At 38.1% G+C, this 25,288-nt stretch overlaps 1 protein-coding gene across 2 annotated transcripts in view; it reads right to left on the bottom strand.

The window, feature by feature from the left end:
• The window catches only part of PEX7 (peroxisomal biogenesis factor 7), a 45,109-nt gene that overhangs the window by 6,678 nt on the left and 13,143 nt on the right, over positions 1-25,288 (bottom strand). The window contains exons 6-10 of one of the 2 annotated variants that reach the window (XR_012659664.1): positions 21,752-21,858; positions 21,242-21,355; positions 17,247-17,302; positions 7,276-7,375; positions 4,757-4,819 (exon numbers count right to left, since the gene is read on the bottom strand). Coding sequence is in view for 1 of the 2 variants with exons in the window: in XM_075087733.1 (XP_074943834.1) it covers positions 7,276-7,375; positions 17,247-17,302; positions 21,242-21,355; positions 21,752-21,858 (377 nt within the window). In the remaining variant the exon portion in view is untranslated. The remainder of the gene's footprint in view (positions 1-4,756; positions 4,820-7,275; positions 7,376-17,246; positions 17,303-21,241; positions 21,356-21,751; positions 21,859-25,288) is intronic. The other variant, XM_075087733.1, reaches the window with a different exon arrangement.

Genomic DNA, 25,288 nt, shown 5'->3' with positions numbered 1-25,288 from the left:
CAAATAAAACTAGTAAGACCTGTCTTTCTTCTGTAGAAGAGACAGTGGAAAAAGTACTCAGTTTTTCACTTCCATTAATGTTGTCTCCCTTCCCCTTTTAGTTTCCTATCTTCTGTGTCTTTTCATACAGAATTTAATGGTCTATTTATATCATCATTATGTATTTTTGAGGGGTCCTGAGCATCCTCTGTAAGCATGTGGGATGGAGATTTAGTGGAGATAAGGCAAGCTATCAGGTTTGCTACTCACCAAATTAATGATCACAGGTGATCATAAAAACTGGTTGGTTAAGTGCATAATGGATCATGCATGAGTTTAAATGCATTCAATACCTATTCTGTACTAGAAAATACGAACCACTAGTGTGGCCTTTTGTTTGGTCAACCGTTGTCAGAGTGAACCACACACGATGCCTACCTTTACATGAGAGTGAAAGTGATGGAAGGTTGTAAATTAAAACATTTTCAATGTGCAGTAATACCAATAATTTTTCAATTTCCTTTTGAAAAAAAAACCCACACATTGATTTAGTTATTATTTCCAGTAAAGAGAGAATAAAATAAGCCCTGGACCAGAAGTTCTTGTAAAGATCTAGGTTCAAACTACAGTTATCAGAAACAGATGTTCCAAATACTGCTTAAGAAATCCATTTCTTTCTTAAGGAGAGAAAAGATAAAAGACATGAGAGGCATTATTTTTCAGATTGCAAAGATATGTCACAAAGAACTGATCTAAAAAACAGGGAGCTGCCTCAACATTTATTTGTTGCCCTGACACAGGCAACAGGAAAATGACTTGGTAGTTGTACTACACATTTCTAAATGCAAGTCCTCTGAGTGTGCATTTCATCAGTAAGACCTGAAGGAAAACGAGATGAGAGTTGCAGGTTAGAGAGAAATAAAATCAGAATCTGCACAGAATTTGTAGCAGTTCTTCTGTACTCTACACATAACGGGAAACAGATCTTCCCATTCTTTCAAGCACTGTTTTTAATCATTGAAGTAAATTTTAAGTTCTGTAGAAGATACATTGGAACTGCAAAATGCCTTTTCTGTGCTGACACTAACCTTGGCGACCCCAAATGCAGTGAATTTACATGCAGTGAAACTATGTTTTCTAACGACCCTATCCAATCTTCAGACTCATCCTTCAGCTCAGAGTTAAGGTAAGTTGTTTCCTTTTGGAATATAATCACAGATAAGCATAAGCCAAACAATGTTTTGGTAACAGCTGCAAAATCCTGTTGCCTTCCATTGAGTTTCACTAGCGCAATTCACTGGGACTTCTCAAACAGATTTATTGATCATGTAGAAAAGAAACAAAATCCACTATATTGACTAAAAGATGAGGATCACAGAGGTAGCAAGTATTTGTAAGCCGCTGAATCAAATACAATGCACATACATTTACTGAGAAACTGCTGCCTCCCACCTCTTCCCAGTACTTCAGAATAAAAATTAAAGTGCATTTTCCTCTCTGTACACTTGCAGCTTTTACAGAACTGTGATGCCTGACAGCAACCTTTCAAACACCTTAGGATGAGACTTCTGCTGATAATGGCAAAGAGTGACCATTACTCATGAATGTGACGTAGGCAGTGAAAGTTTAATTTTAATGGTTTGGGAAAGACATAAAATAAACACTAGTAGGAAATGTCACCTCCCTTTCCCCGCTCCAAACTCTGTAAAAGGAGTTCAAATTGATCAAATGTAACCAGCTGCAAATGTTAAACCTTTCCATGCAAAAATCCACTCTGAAATTAAGTAAAAGAACAGATGCTGTAGGATCTTTTAATCTCAAAGGATCACTAACTGCATAACTTTAGTAGCATCCTGGAGAAGGACCATAAGGAGAGATTAAAATGAAGTACATGTAGTGATATAACTATAGCAGTGTGATAGCCACAACAGCTGGGTGGAAGCTATCAGTTCCTTGGCAATTAAGTGTAAAAGGTAAGAGCTAATGATCAAAAGAAAAAAGGCAGAAAGAGAGTCTCTGTTTTTTCTGTACACTTCCACAAGATGTAACTCTACTTTTATACGAAACAGTCAACATTTCTGGGCCTGTTGAAGGTGTGCAATTAATTTAAATGAACAGCAAAATACATAGCAAAATAGCCTCACTAAGGACATAATCTGCATTTATCTTTGGCTATACTGGTTAGGCCAACTTCAGCAGCCCCGCTCCTGCCTGTTCTCCTGCCTGCTGTGTTGGCATAGCTAACGCAGCACACTGCATAAACTGCACATAGAGAACAGGTAGCAGAACAAACCTGTACACCGAAACTTGACAGATGATCAAGAATTTATCCATAAAGCTGGAAGAATTTAGAACTAGATTTCAATTATCTTCAGGGGATGCAGCTCAAATGCATACATTTTGGCTATGACCTCCCTCCAACTGGTAAGATATTACAGCTTTTAAAATTTTAGTGATGCTCATGCCATAAGAGGAGACATGATACCATCAGTACAGCAACGTTTCATGGGATCACCAGATCGATGCTACAAAGCAGGCACGCCTGTTCAGATCTAACTGCCTCTGGCCAATTGGAAGGAAGGAGCAGAATGTGATATGGCACGACACGCTGGTGATAACCCACAGCATTAGGGAGAAGAAAGTAGAGGTTCAGGGGAGCTGGATCACAAGGACAGTGTAACACAGAGCACAACACTAGTTTAACGGGCACTGCACTGGTATTATCACTGTCTCCATATTAATAGGTATCATGTGTGTGTATCGCTGTATCATCCCTCACCATCTCCAAATGCAGTACAGAAGGATTGTGGCCAGGCCCCTTCTTGCATCAATACATCCCAGAGCTCCAGGTGCTTTGGAGAAATAAGAGAAACCAGTTTTATGTGAACTAATCTACTGTGGGAGAATATTTACACAAGGAGGTGCAGCCACACAGAGGGCTAGAGAAAACAAGTTTGCCTCCCAAACTATGTTGATGCAAACAGCTGTTTAGACAGCTAGCTGCCCATTTGTAGTATAATTACCATCCAAACACACACAACCACAGTAAAAGAAAATAATAAATGATCACTATTTGTCTTGTACGTAAGTTATTCTAAAACCTAGAATTTGACATGTATTCAGCTAACAGATGATTTTGGACTAGAGAATTGACATTTGATTTATCCTCATTTGTTGCAGAACAATTATAATTTCCAAAGGAAGCACCTCAGTGTTGTATATCGTTGAAGTCTTGTTCTGATTTGGCATGTCACAGATGATACGTGAAGAGCACAGCAGACAAGTGTTCTAAGTCATGGACACCACTTGCCATCACTTCCGTTGAAAATCACGTATCCTTGCAATTTAGGAATTTCATTGTTCATAGTGTAGAAGTACAGAGAAATTGAAAGATTCCTCTCCTGTTCCCTGTTAGATGCTTAATCCTGTTCTCAGCAGCAAGACAGAAAGCCTGGCTCAGTAGAAAGCATTAATGTATACTTTCCACTGGCTGCCTTACAGAGGTCAGAACAGATGTGAGGTGTAGGTTGAGAGTTGTTTCCAGACAAAATTAAGAGCTTCAGTTCTTCTTACCTCTGTGTTAAGCAAAATACAGCTTTGTAACTACATCAGAAAAGGGCTGGGTAATTTTTGTCCACAATTTAAAGACACTCATGGTACATATGTATTTTCTATTCTTTATATACTTATTGAAATAATTGCAGAATCAAGGCAAGAAGTAGTGAACGTTCACAGTATCTGTACTTTCTAGCTGTGTCATTGATGGATTGCCTAAAAGACATTAAAAATTAATTCATGATTGCCATATCACATTCAACCTACAATAGAAGAAAAAGGCTGCTTTTAAATAAAGCTGTACAAATAATACCGAAATAAGTTGCGTTCATTCTTACATGCTGTAGGTAAGCAAAATGCCAGTAAGAGATACACTTAAAGGGGTATTATATTTTAATTCATCAGAACATTCCACACATTCAGGGAAGTAAGTACCAGGACAGAAATAAGAAATCCGATGAGCTACAGAGTATGATTTCAATATGTGGACTAACATTATCAGCCCTTAGCAAGGAATAGTATGTAGGCGATCACCATTTTCATATTCTCTACATACATTCTATGCCTATCCAGTGTATATAGAAAGGAGCAAGCTTTAACTGTTTCTCTAATCCCCAAACTTTGGAAAGAAAGACCATGTCTGGTTCAAAGGACTGCATACTCTTAATACTGCTGACATGGTAAACAGATTTGTTCAGTTCTTAAATTTAAAAGACTTTTGGTGCTTAGGGTCTTGTCACTGTTCTTGTGTGTGCTACTTTGGCTGAAAGCTGGAGTTGGGAGTATTTTCTCCTAGACAACCTGCCTTGCAAGCTCTCACAATCAGCACTTGCAGTTTAACAGAGGAATACACTGAATATCACGAGGATCATTTCTGTTAATGCTCTGCACTGTAAAAATCACATTTTTCTACGCACCTGAAAGGTTGTTAGTTGTCTGAAATTGCTATGAACCTGATGTCAACATTATGGTCGAAAAAACACCCAAACCAAACAACAGCTGATTTTACTGAAATGCAAAGCTTTCAACAAATGCTTGCTCTACATAGAGGCAGATACCCCAAAATAGATATCAGAATCTTAATTAAGCACAAAGGAGTTTTCTGTTTCATCTAATACTTACCTTCACAACCTCAGACCCATTCCCTATGGCCAGAGCGCTCTCCCATATGCCACCTCCCCTTTGTAGGATACTGTACAAGAACCACCTTCCCTGCACATACCTACTCTCTGCCTGTGGATTCTCTTCAAAGCTCAATCAGATCCTCAGGAATGTCTTGTCATTCCTAGATCAGATACGTAATCACAGTATCTATTTTGAACACACTTTGAGAAGGACAGACTGTTTTTCCCTTGATATTGTAAAGGATACTTAAAAAATGCTGAAGTTCATTGGGCAAAGCCAAAGAAAATATCATCTGGCTAGACAAGAAAAATATCATTAAGAACAAAAGCAAAGGTTAATGACCAGGATGGTACTTAATTTGACTACAAATGAATAGTTTGTCCATTATGAATAAAATACTCTACATGCATGAAGGAGAGAAGCAGTTCAAACCTCAAGTTGTAACTCCTTATAAAGCACACAGTGAAAATCACAAATTATACAAATGCATGAAGAACAAGAATGAATGGGGCTCATTATCAGGTTTTGATAGAGAGCAGACATGAAGGCAACCTACATATTAGGAACAGCAGCATAAAATTTAAATAAATAATCTTCATTGGATTGACACAGAAGCCAGGGAAAGGCTGCAAGTACTCATACTGGAAGCAACTATTCACTAAGTGTTCATTCTTTATCTGGTAGTTATAATTTAATTCTATGGCAGGTTTTTAAACTTCTTTTAAAACTGAATGTTTACATTTTGCATTGCTGTGATATCTAACCCTCACAATACATTAAATGAACTCAATAGAAAAAACCCAAAGGAATATTAAAGCTGTTGCAGATGCCAAGCTTCTGTCTGGAAAGCACATTGGTGTGCAGCGTATATGGATACATACCTCAGATTTACAGATTTTGTGCACTGTCCTACATCGGACTTGTAGAAATTCTGACTGGAGAAAAAAAATACCTGGACGCACGAATGCCCTAATGAAGATGGGTATGCACACCATCATCTTCCTTTTTCCAACATCCAAGTGCACGTGCAGCTGCTTGCTTTCAATTAATTATCTATCATCAATGTGTATTTACTTGGCCTTGTTCCAAGAAGGCTATTCCATAGATGGCAGTTACAAAAGAAAGAACATCCACATAGCAGAAACTCCAAGTCTGACAGATAAATCAGACAAAAAGAAGTCATATCTAGCCAGACAGTCAGAAACACCATCCACCAAGACCCATTCTGTAACACACAGGGCTCTTTGCAACAGGCTTTTAAGCAAGATGTAATCACATCCTCAATACAAAACGAAGAAAAATCTTCTCGCCTCATTCAGATCCATGGCAAAACCCACACCAGCTTCATGGAAAGCTGAACTGGCTCAGAGCATGCAGTGACGTAGCACTGTAAGGCCGTAAAATACTACGCTATGCTTGCTGCTCCCTCCGGACCCAATTCAGCCAGAATTGTAGCTATGGTCTCACGTGGGATGTTTTAATTCCCAGCAACTGGCCTTTAAGCTATTCTTGCCCTGCCCTGATAAAGAATAACCTGAAAGTTGAGAATTTTTTTTCAGCCTTACAAATTCCCCTGCGGTTCGCAGCATGGCCTCATGAACAGTTACTGCAGCACGTCTGAGGCAACAGAATTAAGGGAACAAGCAACCAGGCAGGAAACTCTTCAAGCTAGCATTTGGTTAGAATGGTTCCACATGCATTCAGCTAAGTATTATGCCAAACTTACACCCTTCTCCTGTGTCCTTTTATCAGTAGCAGAAATTACGATGGTTTTATTTGCTTTGTCCAATCAGAATTTCAACGCAGATGTTACAAGTCATTTTTAGCTGGGGTAAAAAATTAATTTCACTGCAAATTAGAGAGGAATCTAGATGCAAATGATATCTGTGGCATACTAAATAGCGCATTAGTTACAGTTAACTCAGTGACAGTAATTTCTGTGTGAAAACTATAGGCTTTTTCTTTTTAAAGCAAATAAATAGCTGTAGTTTTTCTGGCTTTCTTGCCTGAAAAAACAGTTCCTACTACAAGCAACAACCCTCTGTTCAGAAAACAGAAATTATTGCAGCCACAGAAGCAGAGGAGAATCCTACCACAACCAGTACATAAATAAGTGCCCCTGATAAAATCGGTTCCACTCACTCACATCAACAGCTGAGGGTTTTACAATTCTAACTATGTATTAAGCCTCTTCTAGTACTCCAATATTATCACAAACCAGGTCTAGGTATCATGTGTGACACTACCAATGTTTAACTTGACATTTTAAGTAGATGAAGCAAGCTCTGTAGCTCAGCTTGGCATTCTAGGCCCTTCTGTATCACTCTTCCTTCTGAAAGAAAACGACCTCATTTTCCCTGAGCTCACCATGGCTTTCAGCTATCTGATTTACCAATTCTGTCTGTCCTGCCCTCCTCTCCTACCCAATGCAAGTAACTGCTTTATAAATAAAAAGGGACCTGAAGTGAAGTTTATTTAATAAGCACTCAGCCAGACACGCTTCCAGAAGCTTTCTGCAATCTGGTGGTTCTTATTCAGGATCTGAGTCCTGCAGTCCAGCCATGACCACACTGGTTACGACAGGCAAGTGGAAAGTAAACTCATCCCAGCTCTTACCTGACCACGGTTGTGAAGACTTAAATCCAGTCCACATGTAAATTCAGTATGATGCTCGACTGTTTCCAGCAAAGCGTTAGGCTTGGAGAAGTCCCAGAATCTACAGAGGGAGGGAAGGGGGGGTGGGGAACAAACCAAAAAACCAAACAAACCACAATTAAAGTAATTGAAAGGCCATTTCAAAAATATAATGCAAGATATTGACAAATCTGTTGCTGCCAGGGTATTCATAAAAGCAAACTCATCCACTTAGGAAACATAACAAATCATATTCCTGCAAAGCCATCTGCTGATTTGCATAAATTAAACCCCACTGGGCAAAACGTCTTTGTCTCCTGTTGCAGAAACTGAGATCAAAGCTGGCACCAAAGAGCAGCCGTTGAGACACTATTAAAACAGAATAAAATGTAGGCTAGAATACTCTTCTTGTATTTCTTGATGGCTGGGGATTTTTATCCCTGAAAGACATTAACACAACTTATGATTTTTCTCAGTTTTTGGTATTGTTCAGTATGGGGTCTTTATTTACGGAAAATTACACATTCATTTAGAGATATTGGTCATTCTCAGTCTCCAATTTGAGATTGCGTTCCTGTAAAACAATTTAATATTACAATTTAATAATGAATTTTTACTACAAAGATCAGTTGCATTACATGGTTAATTCCACTAATTCATATTTCAAAAAGCAATTTTGCTTTCCAGCCTCGGTTGATATAAATGCTTAGAAAACAGATTTCTGAAGTGCTCTACTTCTCCCAGCTACTGCCCCTTTAGATGGAAAGCCCATCAATGCAGTTAACAGCATGGATAGAGGTATAAAAGAAGATGGGATGAAAGCATAGGTACAAGAAATCTCAGTCATGAAAAAAGGATTCAGGAATAGAACTTTCACGTAATAGCGCACTGACAAGACACCATAAGATGGCACAAAAAAAAGATTTTTCTTTTTTGCACTGAATATACTGCTTAGAAAAGTCCACAGGCTGCAAAGCACAGCACATCTTGTGGGCTGGCAGCTGTAATCAAATTCTCTACAGCTCAAATTTTCTCACAGTGGTCAGTCATATGCTTTACTTTTCCTGTAACAACCACACAGATGTCTCTGCCTTGCTCCTATTGGGGAAGGTGACAATACTTAATAAGAACAGGTTGCTATCAGACCAACTACACTAAAAGCACTGTATGTTCAAACCAGTTCAGGTAAAATAGCAAACACTGGAGCCAGCAGGGTGAGTTTGTCTAACGCGTAGATGTTATTTCCTTCATAAATGAGCACAGTGGTATCAGCACAATGGCTATGCCATAGCAACAACACTCTTAACTTTGTCCTAGTACCTGAGATCTAAAATAAACAGCTTATTTTGCAGGAGAGAGGAGCAAAAGCCTATCTCAGCATTTTCATCCTCCCACATTTGTTCATAAGAAGGTAAGGAAACAAATCTTGTTTCTAAGTAATAGTGGTAGCATTCTTTACCACATGAACTCTCTTTGAAAGACAGATGCTCATAATGGAAAACTAAGATTAAAGGCGACAACTTCAGATATACATGAACAAAAACTTGGAAAAGACTTTCTGATCATTTTAAAAATAGTAGGACAATCTGGTGTTTGTTGTATGGAGTCACGTTTGCAAAAAGTCAGAAGCAGTATAGAGTTTAAGAGTACTGCAACTTAGTTCAAGCTCCACAGACTGTCTGGGACCTTTGGGTTTTTTTTTTACATAAAAATAATTACTAGTGAAAGTCCAAAATAATTTACAGTCTCAGGAATGAGCACCATTGATAAGTTAATGACGGCTCTCTTAACAACTCTACAGTCCAAAGTGAAAAACACTATCTATAGCCCAGTTTCCGAAAGTAGGATGGTGACAATAATATTTTGCTCGGAGTTAACTTCCATTGTGTTCTGAAGACTTAAAGTGCAATGCAGGTTTTCTAAGACATGTTTACCCCAGCAGGATAGCTATACAGCAGAATGAAGATGCATTCACAGCACAAATAGGTGTACTTGCATTACTTTAATTGTAGGTGTATCTACATGATTGGCAGCATGAACTTCAACAGTGAGCCAGACAACCACATACGCTTTTAGGGTCCATTGCAGGTTTGTGCAGCCTGTATGATCAGAGGTGTGCCACTTCGATGGAACTGCCATTTTTACCCATATTGTGTACATTAAAACTAGCACTCATAACTGCAGTCACATCTGCACTGACTGTAGACACCCTGCAACCTATATGAGTACATTAACTTTTTATTCACTGGAACCAATGAAAGTATGAGAAAAAAGGTATTTCTTTATAGGGTCTTAAAACATGTACTTCACATGCAATTCATATGCTGCACATACATTGCAAGTGGACTGCTTATTCTGAACAAGCCATTATGTGAAGAGAAAAAGCCTGTCATCCTATGGATTTTATACTTTGTACCAGCCACAGCAGTATCACAGAGATCTATCTTGCTACATACATCTCCTATGCTCCCCTACCAACACTTTTACCAACCCCCAATATAGTTTCTCCTACCTATCTCCTACCATGTCCTTCTCTCCACTCTACCCTTACCTCCTGCGCCTGCACCTTCACCACTGGCTGGGGAAAAAAAAAAGGCAGCAAGTATCATTTCAGGTTCCACTGTCTGTACAAGGTAGTGCAATGCATATGTTGTGGCAGCCTGTTGCTGCACACTGAGGAGCGAGCATATCAGCAAGCAGATTAGACAGGTGGTGAATTCATGCTACATCTTTCACCTTCCTTAAGGTAATACTTTGAATTTCTGTCTCTTCTATGCTCATGAGTTTCCATTAAATTTGTACAAGCCTAGTAAATTTAGACTACAACGTTCCTGTCAAATCTAATGAAGTTTTCAATAGGTTCAAAACTTAGTTCAGGAAATAATTCAGGGAAAACGCAGATGGAACCACAAAGAACACAACTCCTCAAGTCCATTCCTTCTGGGGAACAAACCCAAATATTTATGATAAATATTTATGCATGGAAGCTTTACCACTGCTCTTAGGTTTCAAATAGAAGATGCCTTCATACATTGTTTTTTTAGTTGGGTGTAAACCAGCTATTTAGAGGCTGCTTTCCCTAAAACCCCACTCAATGACTAATGCCATCATGCCTGTGCAGCCACAGCAGGCAGAAGTCACAGCACATTATGGATGTATATAACCAAGAAGTTTTCAAAAGCAACCCAGAACTCAGTGATAGTTTACTGCACACAATTCATTCTCCTGCTCCTGTTCTCTAACCTCTGTGCAAAAAGATAAGATACCTGTAAAAGTTCTTCCTACAAACTAGAAAAACTTCTGTCTGAGCAAACATGAAGCTACTTTTGGTCACAGGCCAATCAGGGCAACGTTGTTACTTCAGGAATTAACTGGGAACATCTAACTATTTTCACAATAATAACCTTAAGGGATTATTCGTTACAGTTCCAGTAAAGTATCAACATTATGAAGCAGCTCAGGTATAGAAGTAAGCCTTCATTCAAAGTATTATCTTTCATAAGCATCAAAGAAAAGAGGAAGAATTGCTTAAGAGCAGAATCAAATGGAAGAAGATCCAGAAAAGCAATTCTGAAATAGGTTTTGCTTCTCAGTTTGCTCCAGTAGCATAGTTCTTCCCTAAGAACTTAACTTACATGTTTTATTTAGAAGTAGTTCTTACTGAAATTCTAACTTTGTAGTTTACTTCCTCTGTAGTGTATGGGAAAACAAAGCACACCACTTACACATTTATGACCCTACTCTAAAAGAACTGCATATGCACCACTGTATTTTCTTATTACACACATGATTTGATGTCCTGACAATGAAACCCCATACAAACATTTTTCTATAAGATAAAATGGTAGACTGCAAGTTATGTTTGTTTCAATTCTTCTGCCACAATATAACAGAATCACTTTTAAGAACTAGTTACTAGCCATCATAATATCCCTTCTGGTTTTGAAGATCTTCAGATTTGCAAAACTTACCAGTTACTTTAATATTTTCCTCCAAACAAACAATGACTTGAGAATAACTCTCATCATCATGGTGTGCTTAAAGCCAACCTGAGAACGTATTTGTATCATCATTCTATTGAAGAATAGAAACCAAAGATCCTAAGCCAGAAACAAGAGTGCCCTGAAAAACAGGGCATGCTCACAAAATGAAGATATTTCTTGTCACTGAAAAGTTCAATCTGATTTAAGAAATGCAAGTGAGAAACCCAGTTTAGGCAAGTACATGCCTTCTCTTGTACTTTCAGCTTAAATCAATACAAGGTGCGGTCCAAGGCACAGCATCAGGTGCTACTCTAATCCTGAAGGATGAAGATATGAGCCTGTACAGGTTGGTTGGCATAACGAGAGTAACAACTTCATTGCTGCTGATACACAGTAATTTACATGCAGTTATGAGCATGAAGTTATCTGGCTTACGCTTTGTTCTCTGATTTCTCCCCAAAACATGAATTAACTAAAAGGGCATGCAAACCCCTAACTTAGGGACATATATGGTCTCATCAGAGCTTCTAGATATTCCCCATCCTTTAGTATCATAATTATAGACTGGAGCTTCAGTTCTCTTTGACACGTGCCCCACTCTACATCAAGCACTGGGAAAGGTTGGTTGACTAAAAACCTCTGTCAGAAGCCTGAGAAATACAGAAGTGGTTGTCACTAACATACATATAATACTGTAGGTATGTGTGTTCTCTCTCAATACTTGTTTCCTCATCTGTCCACAAAAAAACCCTCTAACTTTGCCTTTCAGACAGACAGGATACATTTTGTAGAAAACAGAAGTATTTGTATGACAAATAGAAATAATAGATAGCTTCACAACTAAAAAGTAAGAAGGTGTTATTTAGAAGAAAAACATGTGCTTTCCATAAGAAAAAAATATTCAGATGCTGCCATAGTCAAATATTCAAGCACAAATACTTGGAAGTTTTTCATTACAAATATTTAACGCTTATACAGACCTGTTTGAGAGAAATGAAAAAGAAAATACAAATATCCCTTTGTTGTACTCTTCAAGAACATTTTAGTGCTATTCATAGCACCACAAAATTTGTCTTCATAGATAAAAGATATGAATCTATTTATGAGGTTGAACCTTTTGATAAGTAGCTCCTGCAGCCAACACTTTCCTGGTTTTAAAAGAAATTCCATCTCGTAATACTTATTTCAAAGAAAACTAGCATGTGCAGGCAGGAAAATGCCAGCGAATTTAAAAAATACAAGAACCTGGGCATTCATTTAGATGTCAAAATATTTACCATGAAATTGTAATTGTTGTGTTAATCCAAAAAGGAGACATGTAAGAGAACAGATATGCTTTACACTGGTGTATGAGTGGTTTCGACTAACTCTATAGCTGCAACAGTTAAATCATAATTGAAAAGTACAATCAGTTTTGAATTTTGTTAGTTTCATCAGATGTAATGCCCAAAGCTCTGGCTACTGCTAGCAACTCTGCTACCAAGGAGACTTTTTATTATGATGCAGGAGCTATCATCAACTGAGACATTCAAATTAACAGGTTCTTCTCCTGCAGAGTTTTCAGTTTCACACTGGAAACCACCAGTGACAAGCATTTTAATCAGCAGGAAAACATTTTCCATTTGAAGGAAAAAAAAGAGCAAGCAAATGAGCAAACACCCATCTTTTCACCTTGAAGAATGAAAAAAGAAACGGAACAGATAACAAGAATAATTAACTGAAGTGAAAACCAGTTTCTTTTATGAACAGCATTATTCCAGAAGTTCTCAAGATTTCTTTGTGATCCAAGCTAATGAACTTGTACATAGTGATGGACAGCTGGAGATAGTGGTTTACCTTAAAGTGTCTGGCAGAGATGATGCAGTATAGCACAACTTTCAACAAAAATGGCCTTTTTGCCTCAGAGGCAAGCTTCTGTGAATATATTTCACAATCTGGCCTGATACCAGCTTAATGAAGTTCTAAAATTTATCAGATCTTCAGTTTAGATTTTGGTGACCACTGTCTGTGCCTAATGCACCAAGATTTTTTTTTTTTTTTATACTGAAGAGAGTCCAAAAATATAACACAGCGATTCCAGTAAGAGATGACACTGATGTTCTTTCAAACTGAATTTTGATAAAGATAAGGTTTAAGAACATGCATGCAGACCTAAATAAGTCCTGGAAATGTTACAGGACTTTGCGCATTTCCTAGCATTTTAACAATTCATCTGTGTTAAAACTGCTCTTTAATTAATGCACATTTTTCCTGAACTCTTCCAAAGAGTAAGGAAATGATACAGAAATAATTTGTCTCAATGAAGCATTTATTATACAGGAGTTAAACCCAAATCATTATACCCAAGAATGTAAAAACTCAAGCTCAAATCAACACCTTCTTTTTCTTAGTCCCTAGTATGAAGTTGGCCTGTGAACTAGTTTTCTTTTCAGTAGCTTGACTATAGTGCACACATGCAAGCATTATACCATTTGCAAAGGATGAAGCTAAGCATCGTTAACTTTGCTTTCAACCTACTATTTTTTGCTTTTAGGTAGCCAGTTGTGATTATGTGCCAAACTAGCTATTCTACCTGAAACAAACAAAAACCCTGCCTCTTAGATGGCAGTTTGGTAATCAGATAAGATTTGCGTTTGGTTAAACTATAAAGCTTCAGTAACATTTAAGATTACAGAGCTTAAACAGCAAGCTATGCTGTATCCAGTTATCTATTATATGTTAATACTTACAATTCTGAGCTTCAAACAGAAACGCTAAAGAAAATAAAAGAACAATATCATAACTAAGCTGCTATTAAAATAACACTGCTGTATCAACGAATCTGTTTTAAAGGACTGCCATACCATAGTGTTCTATGAATTACTATCAAATGTGGCTAAAATGCCACAAGCCTCAAGTAGATTCAACAAGATCCAAAATTAATACTAGGTAATGGAATCCCTACTTTTCTTTCACTTTTTATATATTTATCAAGTATTACTGTTCTTAAATTGCAATGTATGTATATGTATGTATATAGGCATGTACACAAGTGTATGGTGCATCCAGTCAAACTCTGAACATTTCTAAATTAACTCTATTTCTTACTGTGAGCTGCATTCCTTTCTGTAAATAACAGCACAGTATATGTAGTAGAGGTACAACATAGTCTTCATATTATATTCTTTAAACAAAATGTTCCCAAAGTGTTGTGGTAACAAGTTTCTTCCATTATACAGAATATTTTGCTTATGACACCCTTTCCAAAGACTTTCACTTGGCCTTCTCTGTTGTTTGTACGTTCATACCAAACCCAGCAACTAGTAGTTTTAGAAAACTGCTGAAAACATGTATTTCATCTCTTCAACCCTGTCCCTGGTCACAAGTAGTAATTGTTTGGACAGAAAAATAATGCCTAGAGTGATGTTCTGTGAAAAGGTCTCCAAGTTCTGCATTTACAGACACCTCGGTATATATGCTAGGAGCTCCCCTCATCTTTACTGACAGTTTCCACATATGAAAATGTCAGAGCTGAAATTACACTAGATTTCAGTACTGCATGAAGTGCATTAGTGCCAAACCTGAAGGATATATAGCTGGTGTCAAAAACAGGAAGAGCATGACAACACAATCAAGTCACTTCAATGCATCAGCATGCTGATTATTAGTCTTATTGCTCAGGCAAGGCCACTGGAAGAAATCAATTACCATTTTTATTTTAGACCTAGAAGCCTTTTGAAAAATGATACACTGCAAACCAGGTGGGACTGCATCAGTAAAGGATGTTAAGTAACATCCCATAAATAGCCTTCCATGGACTACTGTGCAGTATTCTACGAGAAGTGCATTTTAAACATAAACAAAATCAAGCACTTTATATAAGACAGAATGTGAGTATAGCAGTCTTGAAAGTTATACACACATGGACAACACAGCACTTACACTGTCAGGCTCCTAACACCAACCACACATCAGTGGGTATCACTGGCAAGGCACTATGCCTTATTACAGTAAGCAAAAGAATAATGACATAAACTTAGGAGAAGTTCTCAAGCACTTAAGTCTTTTACTGAAATAATGACATGCCTATGGGGGACAGGAGTATTACAAAAGCTTACCATCCAGTTCTAATCTACAAGAGAAAGGCACAATTTTTGAAAGGAACCAACCCATGCAGGGACTGAAAATATAAGGGAGTGACTGGACTACTAAACTCACAGATTTACCATTATCACCACCTTGCCTTCAATCTTGATTATCCTTGATGGTATGCAGTCTGCTCATCTCCTCCTGCAGCTCTTTCACCTCAGTACCTCAAAAAGAACACAACTCTGGCAGGTGAGGCCACCATCACCCTCAGCCCCAGGAAGAGGCACCAGGCACTCCCTGCAGCCTAAAACCTGGAAGGCAACACCCTCTCTAGTGTTACCGAGGTTGAGGGCTCACATGTGCCACAGACAACTGCTCCAGCAACTGTCCCCCTGTGGAACATCACCATCGTCACCGTACAGTCTCAAGCAGTGCCTCACCGTCTATAGCAGAGCTTCGGGGGCCCTTTGTACCCCTGCATGTTTCTGTTAGCTTTGTTCTGGGAGCTGTGACCAAGAGCTTGGGTGAAACCACAGTATTCCAGCTATACCGCTCTTCCAGTAAGCTTTTTGAAAATATACTAAATTCCTACACTAACTTCATGGTGCAACTTTATATGCTGTTATGGCACAAGACTATATAGAGATTTATGATTTAGAAACATGGACAGACACTGAGAGTTAGCAAGACTTCCCTTAGGAAACAGAACCTTTGTGTGTCTGGTGTCAGACCCCAGTCACGGTTTAACCCCAGTCGGCAACTAATTACCATCCAGCCACTTGCTCACTCCCCAACCCCCTGGTGGGACGGAGAACAGAATCGGAAAAAAGTAAAACCAAGGAGTTGACATAAGAACAGTTTAATAGGACAGCAGGGGAAAAGAAAATTAATAATGATAATAATAACAACAACAACAACAACAAAGCAAGTGATGCACAATGCAATTGCTTACCACCAGCTGACCAATGCCCAGCCTGTCCCAAGCAGCAATCGCTGCCCCCTGGCCAACTGCCCCCAGTTTATATGCTGAGCATGATGTCATATGGTGTGGAATATCCCTTTGGCCAGTTATGGTCAGCTGTCCCAGCCGTGTCCCCTCCCGGCTTCTTGTGCACCTGGCAGAATGTGGGAAGCTGAAAGTGTCTCTGACTAGTGTAAGCACTGCTTAGCAACAACTGAAACATCAGTGTGTTACTAACATTATTCTCATACTAAATCCAAAATGCAGCACTGTTCCAGATACTAGGAAGAAAATTAACTCTATCCCAGCTGAAACTGGGACAACCACTTAGGACACAACCAGAAGTGACATTAATTGGGATTATTTGGGTGAATGCGATAACTTTGCAGTCACTTGTGGAGGAAAGAGGGCTTCTCCCATTTGTACATTTACTGCCTACTATATTCCGTCCATGTTATAAAATTAAAACATAGATCAAAGAATGTGATTGAAATATTCAGGAATGTATTTCATAGTGTATTGACTTATACTACCGTGTAGCTTAGAGAGGTCCTAATATGAAGTCAGACTTCTTTAGAAACTTTGTTCATAAAAAGCTTAAATAAAAATATGTCACAGAAACATATGAAGTCACACACCTACGTTCATTTTAGAGGTTACCACCTTCTTATCAGACACTATCACAGCTGGATGCAACTACATTCAGCAGAATGATGTGAAAAGGATTACAGAAAGCATCTGTCAGAGCAGATACCATTCAGAAGAGTGACTGAGCCTGCCCTTAAGTGAAGAACCCATGTATTTTCAACATAGCTTATGAAAAAATATCCGATAGCAATACTAACTGCACTTCAGTATGCCCACTCTAGAACTGTCTTCTACTGCAAGCCACATTAAAATAGATTATCTTTCCATTTCTATCCAATAAAAGAATACTGTACCTCACAGTAAAATCATAGGAGCAAGAGGCCAATAAGGTTGCATGGAATGGTGAAAACTGCAAGAAAACAAAACAGAACAACTTTAAAAGTAAAAACATTGTGAATGTATACAGACTTACCATAAGCAGAAAGTTACAAAAGTTTAACTATTTAAACTTTTTGGTAGGTACCACATCACGCTGCAACAAACCAGACTACATCAACACGTCTCCCACCATGCTCCTAATTACGAAGAATGCTCTACAGGATTCTGGTTTGGTTTGATTTCATTACAGCAGTGCCAAACAACCCTGCTGTAAATTTAAGAAGTTTTAGGACAGTCATACAAACAGTCATTAAATTCTGCTTTTGGCTGACAAGCTGAGTATCATCTCATTATATAAAGCAAGTTTTAGAAAAGCTATGTAACCAGTTTATTATTTTCAGAGAAAGAAAATTTGTGCCATACTGCAGAGAACATAAGATATATTACTGTCACCAATTCCATGTCCTAAAATTTTGAAATTATTTATAGAAATGGGAAAATTGGAGATAAGTTGGAAAACTGAAAGCAGTATAATGTCACTTCATAATTTCCCCCTCTCCTGTAGGGCGTTTTATTTGACATGCTCCTCTACAGACACTTGAAGACAGGTGTAAGAACTGCAGCAATAAGGATGCAGTTAGGCGAATATTGTCCACATCAGCTCCAGCTTTCTGGCAGCCCTCAGTTTCCAACTACTTTAAGGTCTGTATTTCTCAATACAAAATACATAAGTCTGACATACCTTCAGTTTGAAATGCAGGTCCTGCATATCATGGTTCATAGGTAAGATTCTGCCTGCAACACTTCCAGTATTATTCACAGCTACTACAGTCAAAATTTAAGCCTGGACTACTGCCACAACTGCCCAAGGTGCCAAGAGAGCAGTGTATGTTGGAGCCCGCTGAACTCTGCTGACAAAGCTCTCTTCACTATAGCATGCACATCCTTCAATTCTGCTTGAACTTTAACCTGCCCAGATTCCCTACAATTTTTCTGCAGGAAAAAATAATCACAACAAACCATCTTTTTCTTCTGCACCTCAGAAATATGACTAATAAAGGGGAAGAAGTCTGATGGGCAGCAAAAACTAATGGCACATTTCCCACATGCCCCCTTTGCATCTTTGTCCAGTTTCAGATGAGGCAAAAACATCTTGTCAAAGCTGAAAAAGCTTTGTCATTAACCTAGAAACTCCTAGAAACTTATCTAAGCAAACTCTATCAAAATACTTATGTGGCAGAGTGCTACACATAAAAGCTGAAATGATTTGCGTAATGTCTTTCTGTTACAAAGATAGTATTTTAAAATTCTGTTCCACTTAATCATAAGATATTACAATTTTATCATCTGAAGAGTTGTATATAGACAGAAGAGACCTACATATCATCCTGCCTGACCTTCGATATTTCACAGATCATTCATCCAAGTATCTTTTTAGGTAAACTCAAAAACCATAACTACATTTCAGTATAAGAGATTGAGCCCAGCTAAGAATGAGACAGCCAAATGCATCAACGTCAAAATCTCCTGAAAAGGGCTCCAGGCAACCTCAGTGTGCTGATAATGCCCTGTACTGCAGTGAAAGACCACAGGAAAGCTGCAGGAATCCTGACAGTATCATGTTGAATAGAATTCCTTGCAAGCCTCAGATCTGACAGTCAGCACAACCCTGAACAAGTGAACAAAATACAAAAGGCAGACAACTGAAGAGTGTGATTTCATAGTTGGTTTAAGCTAATTTAAGAGTGCACTGCTACCAAGACTCAAGGCCTTCCCTTTCCACTTCAGGCTGCGTGCTCCTGCCCCCTTCCATTGTGTCAGGGCTTGCAATAATGCGATTGAGCGACAAATTGAGAGAGCTTAGTGATCCAGACAGAAATTAGTCACTTTTAGGGACAGGATTTTCAGTCAAAGCAATCAGCTGAGCCAGCTTGCTGCAGAGCTTTATAATTGCTAAGTGTCAGCACAATGTAGAGGAGGGGACATCAGTACAGACAGCTGCCTCTGTTCAGGTAGCACCTTGGTCTCTCTCTCTCCACTTAGTGTGACTGGTGAGTTACACCACACAAGTGTACATACACTGCACCAACTCTCAAGTGCTGGCCCGCATTCTCATATCTGATGCCCACAGGGACCACATCTATCTTGAAATGGAAGCTATAAAAGCATGCTAAGATGGAACAGAAGTCATATACTCACATACCTCCCCTTTGCACATATATGCATATACAGCATCCTCACCATCTCCTTAAAACCACTTAGTGAACTGATCTCAAAGGCTGGCCAACTCCTAATAATAATTTCAAGGCATTTTAAGAAAAAAGGGAGCATGATGGGCCATAGAAAGGGAACTCAGATGAGACATTATAAGAACATAAAAAGATACCCTACCTGGTCAGGCCAACAAGCTTAGAGCCCAGTGCTCTATGTTTACATAGCATCTTCTGTATTTTAGTTTCTACCAATTGCCTCTGGTCCTCTCACTAGGTACCACTGAGAAGAATCAGGCTTCATCTTCTCTATTTCCCACAATTGTTCATACACAGTGGTAAGATCCTCTCTAAGCCTTCTCTTCTCCATACTAAACAAATCCCAGCTCTCCCAGCCTCCCCTGGCAGGACTCTTTTAATCTTCTTTATGGCTCTTTGCTGGATTTACTCCACTATGTCCATGTCTCCCTTGCATCAGGAAGCCCAGAACTGGACCCAGCATTCCACATGCGGTCTCACTGGTGTGTTAAGTAGCAGGGAAGGATCACTTCCCTCAGCCTGCTGGCAACATTCTTCCTAACGCAGCCTAGGATGACAGAGAGTAAACTAGAGATGCTACCCCTGTCTAGCTCTTCTAGTATCTGTTTATCGACCAGCTGCTATCCATGAACCCAATAACACTGCCTGCCTATGCAACCTCTTGTACAGCAAGCTAATTCAAGAGGTCTACCATCTGATGTGTAAAAGTAGTACTTCGATCTGTTTGTAAACTCATCTTATACTAGTTTCATCAACTGTCCTTTAGTTCTATTATCACAGGTTATGGTGAATAAGAAGTCTGCATTCACTTTCTCCATTTTATTATGGAGTCAATGTGCTATGAATCCCTTACTGGCAGAGCTGTTTTTCAAAGATCCCACTAACTGTGAGAGAGTAAGAATATTACAGCCTGTATTGATTGATCCTGTATTGATTCATCTGTCTTAATGGCTGTCAAATTGGAGTTGCAAAAAGATATTATTTAAAAAACAAGAAAAAACCAAAATAAAATGCTACTGCTAAATGTCAATATTCACATAAGGCAAGGTATAGAACTTGTTGTGAATGTGGTTTTTTTTGTGTATACAGAGAAAATGTTAATATGCATGTTTATGCATGAAAGGCTACAGATGACTATACTATTCTTCTGCTATGAAGAACATTTCACAGAGCCAGATTAGAGCATGGTCATGCAGGAATTAAATTAGAAAAAAAGAGTGGAGAGCCACCACCAGTGGGGATAGCAGGCAAGGGTAGCTGGGATAAGAAGGAGCAGGAGCTTCTTGGGATGTCTGGTTACATACAGGATTTGTGATATGGAACCACTTCCTTTTGCATGGAAATAAAAAGGCACAGCACCATTTAAAAAATGAATAAGGGAAGGTATTTCCTCTATCACAAATTACCCATATAACTTAGTTGAAGTAAACCTCCCAACCTTCTCTCAAGCTCTCGAATGCTCCTTATGGAAGTACATTGACTTTGAAGGTGTCATTTACTTGGAAGTCCCAGCAATCTGCTAAACATCAATATGTTTTACACAGCTGAACTGAAGGTTTCCAAGAACAGTCACAGTTTCCAAGAACATCATATTTATACCATCTAAAATATTCAATACCTGTTGCTTTCTTCCCAGTTATTAGATAATATAAAATATTGCTGTTTTCCAGAAAAATTTGTGTAACAGTTCGGTAGTCAATGGGGAATAAAGAACAACTTACTTTTACTCTTCTGATAGCATAGGTATGACCAAGCAAGACAAACACTGGTTGCCGGATGTTCCGCAAATCCCAGCCTTTCAAGCTACAGTCAACTGCTCCAGTTACCAGCAAGTTCTGATTTGATAAAACACAGATGTATCACTACAACTTAATTATTAAATTGGAATGATGCATATGTTGGCTACAAAAGTTAGATAAATAAAACACTACAGTTGAATAAATAATAAATGAGGTCTTCAGTGTGTAAATTAAAGAGAACATAGAAATCAAACTGTTTCTCCACTACGGACTATTCTGCCCACTACACAAAAGAATAAGCAAAACCTCTGATCTACTTTGGCCATCTACCTGTTGGAACAATGCTCTTCTGAAGATGCAGTAGTGAATGAGAGCAACAAAGCAACGGGCATGGTTTTATAAAGAGAAGATGCACTAATGTTGCAGTAGAAAAACCTGCTATTTAATGAGAGTGGTTCAATTAGGAAAACACTTGGATGAACAGGTTTATACCTCATCATATTTGCACCAGTCACAGCTCAAGATCTCAGCCTGGTGGGCTGGTATCACAAGTTTGACTCCTGGGGCTTTCACATCCCAAACTCTTAAAGTCTGGTCACCTGAAACAAAGAGAAATTGATTTAACATTGCTGAATCAGTTATGGGATATGGTTTATCCAGTAGTACTTAGCAAACAGCTGTTTCTTAGCTGTATGGAACACAAACTATTATATGAGGACACTCATGCCAAATAAAGCAAGCACATTATAGACACAGAGGTCAGGTTGATGCACAAAAGGAATCAGAACTTATTATTGCTCTTTCTTTAGGAAAAAAAAATCTTAAATTTATTACTAACACTGTCATTAATTTTTTAAATCTGATCTGATTAAAAGGAGATGGGGTAAAATACTTAAATAACATTTAATTAAAGTATGAGCTTAAGGTCCATTTAAAAATGGACTTAGAAGACCAGGATCATGAAAAAAACTTTCTCTGCAAGCCAGCTGAGAAAAAGTACCTAGACACATACTTTTGGCATGCACAGAAGAGAACAGTATTTAAAATGCAACTGATTCCAGATTTTTTCAATGAAAGAAAAATTTAAGATGCATCACCTGTACTTCTCATGCAAAACCTGCACAGTTACTCTCATTTATTGAAATATTGGCACTTAAAGTCATTCTGCTGTAACTGTTACACATATTAAAGGCAACATCTGCTTTAACCTTGGAGCACATACACACACGTGTACATGTGCAGGCAGACACACACAGAGGTCTTCAGAGAGTAATGGAGTCCAGTTTGACTTAAGAGCTGAGAATCACCTGAGCCTCCCTCTTTACCTCCAGCATTAAATTGTCTTCTACCCCTAGAGTTCTTTAGCATTTGTGTATACTCTTCTTACAAGTTCAGTTCCTAACGGCTTACAAAGACACGGAAAACTGCGTCAGCTGACAAGACAACCATGCTTTTCAATGTTTTTAATTGTGATTCTCTCATTAACCCTGAATGTTTGTATCAGCAAAAATGGATTCTCCAGCTTGTTTGTTTACAGAGAGAGAAAATTAATTAGAACTCATGATTATGTCTGTGTTCGTTCAAGAGACAAATGAAATCACTAGAAGCTGTATCCAAACACCCATGATTTCTACACAAAGCATGTATCAATACTACCTAAATTAAAAAACCACTGTTTTACCTTGCTGCTGAAGAAATTACTAATGTTTCTTTACCAGAAACACTTCTGGAAATCCTCAAATTGGCTATCATCAATAATTATGACTTTTATGCTGTTCAGATACAAGCATTTTGATGGTTTTAGTGCCCAGTTGGTCACTGGCCTTAAAATATACAGCTGGGCACAGAAAATCATCGCTTTTCAAGAAACTGGCTACAGTTCAAACAAAACCATCCCTAGAGCTACAACAATAGTCCTGTTGCATGAACTACCAGGCCCTGTAGACTTGGGAAAAAGACATAAAACATTTGGGAAATCTGAATACAAAAACGAAGCTAGAGAGAGCTTGGTTCTACTACATGACACAAGACTGGCCTTATGACTGTGGTACTACACAGATCACGGGAAGCTTTGCCCTAATGGTTGGTTGGCTTTTCCTCAGGCTCCATGACTGTGAGAGACAGTGTACTCTTGGTGGAGTACCCCTGTAAGGTGGGACAACAAATGATTTCTCATGGTTTTCACTCCCCTTGCCTACTTTAATACAGTCAAGAGCAAGACTGCTGCTCAGTATAACACTCCTGACAAAGACACCCTGCAGTCAGCTGAAGCCCCAAACATCACTACAGTGCTCATAAAAAGAGGGCAACATATGGAGAGGAAGAAACATGACCAGCAGGGTCCTGGCAAAAAAAAGATAGTATGCCCATCCGCCCACCATTAGTCTTGCTAATCTGCTTGCCTGCAGAGCACAGATTTCACTGTGAGTCTTAAGTCTTTCAGAGATATTATAATGGACTTCTTAAAAAGCTTTCATTTTAATTTCATCAGATAACATAGATTTGAAGGGGAAACATATTTCACTACAGACAGGATCCTTTTTCCCAAGCAAATAAATATATAAATCCAGGTGAACTAGAACAAACTGCAGAGATGGGCCACAGTAGCATTATGAGGGCCAAAAACATTTGGAAAAGTAAGTTACTCAGCCAATAACAATTTTGACACTAAATGTACAATTGCCCCAATCATTTCTTTTTTAATAGAAAATGCTGATGCGTGGGAAATGAGTTATTTTCTTTTTTTTTCCTTTGAAAATGCTAGACTTAGCTGTTATTAATTCTGGCTGGCACTATTTGTGAAATGCTTTTAATGGAGTAACAAAACATGCAAGTGAACCTTTCTGTGAATAGAACAGACTGAATTAAAGCCAAAGGCAGATCCAATTTTTCCATTTAAGATGTAAGTTGAAGATTCAGATTAATAAAAAAAAAACCTGATAAATTCTGACATATTACACCTTTAACAAACTTTTTTTTACCTCAAACATTTTTCAATTACCTCAAAAAAATTTTCATTTCAACAAAAATTACTGTTAAAAATTTTGTAATTTCCATTTCCATGATTCCTTCAAATCTGCATTACAAAGAATGCATTTCTTCCATAGGGTAAAGCATAAGTATAATAACAACAATAAAAAGCACAAGTAAAGCACACCTAGTACATCATATTCACACTAACTGCCTCTTCCAGTTGGCATCCAAAGTAAGCAACCAACATTTCCCCCACAAAATATTTCTATTTCTGTAGGAAGCAATTTCTCTATGGTAACAGATTTTTGCTGGTCTGTTAGATAATTATGATTCCAGATTTGTTTGTATATTGTACTTGCTTTCTTTCATTTTAATGAATATTTGTGAAATCTTGGACGAATCAATAGAACTCTATTCAATCAAGAATAGAATAGAACACAATATATACTCATCTATTCAAAATTTTTGAAAGAGATTCTAATCTACAAGTACATCACCCCCGTACATAGGATAAAGACTGCTAATGTGAATGACAATGTATGATAGTGAAAAGATAGAGTTTTTCAATATTTAAATTTCATGTAGGTTTTATACTGGCTTTTAACTCACAGATGTATTTTACCCAAATCCATAAATCATAATCTTCTAAGTCCTGTGACAACAACCAGCTAAGCAATCATTGCCAGACAGCGCAGAGGTACAACATTAACTATAAAAAACACCTAGGTCTTCGGGAGATTAATAAAACCCCAGAAAAACTTAAACACTATCTGAAGGCAAAAAGGATTCTAACCGGGACAATGGTTTTCAAGAACCAAAGCACTGTTAGCTTAAAGTTTTTTTAAAAGTCAGATTCATCTATTTAAATAAGTTCTAAAGCAAGAAATCTGATCTTCTGACACTGTTCTCTCATCAAGAGAAAAAAAACCACAAATAATATATCTTTAATTTCCTGTAGGAAAACAATTCAGCTGAAAAGACACAAGTATATGGTGTAACATCAAAGAAACCTCAATTGAGGTTAGCACTTCTGCAGTGCCATTGAATGATTACAAG

The sequence above is a fragment of the Phalacrocorax aristotelis genome, chromosome 3 (genome assembly GCF_949628215.1).
Source record: "Phalacrocorax aristotelis chromosome 3, bGulAri2.1, whole genome shotgun sequence".
NCBI lineage: Eukaryota > Metazoa > Chordata > Aves > Suliformes > Phalacrocoracidae > Phalacrocorax > Phalacrocorax aristotelis.
Note: the sequence above shows the minus strand (reverse complement) of the source record. Positions and strands in the feature narration are given on the sequence as shown.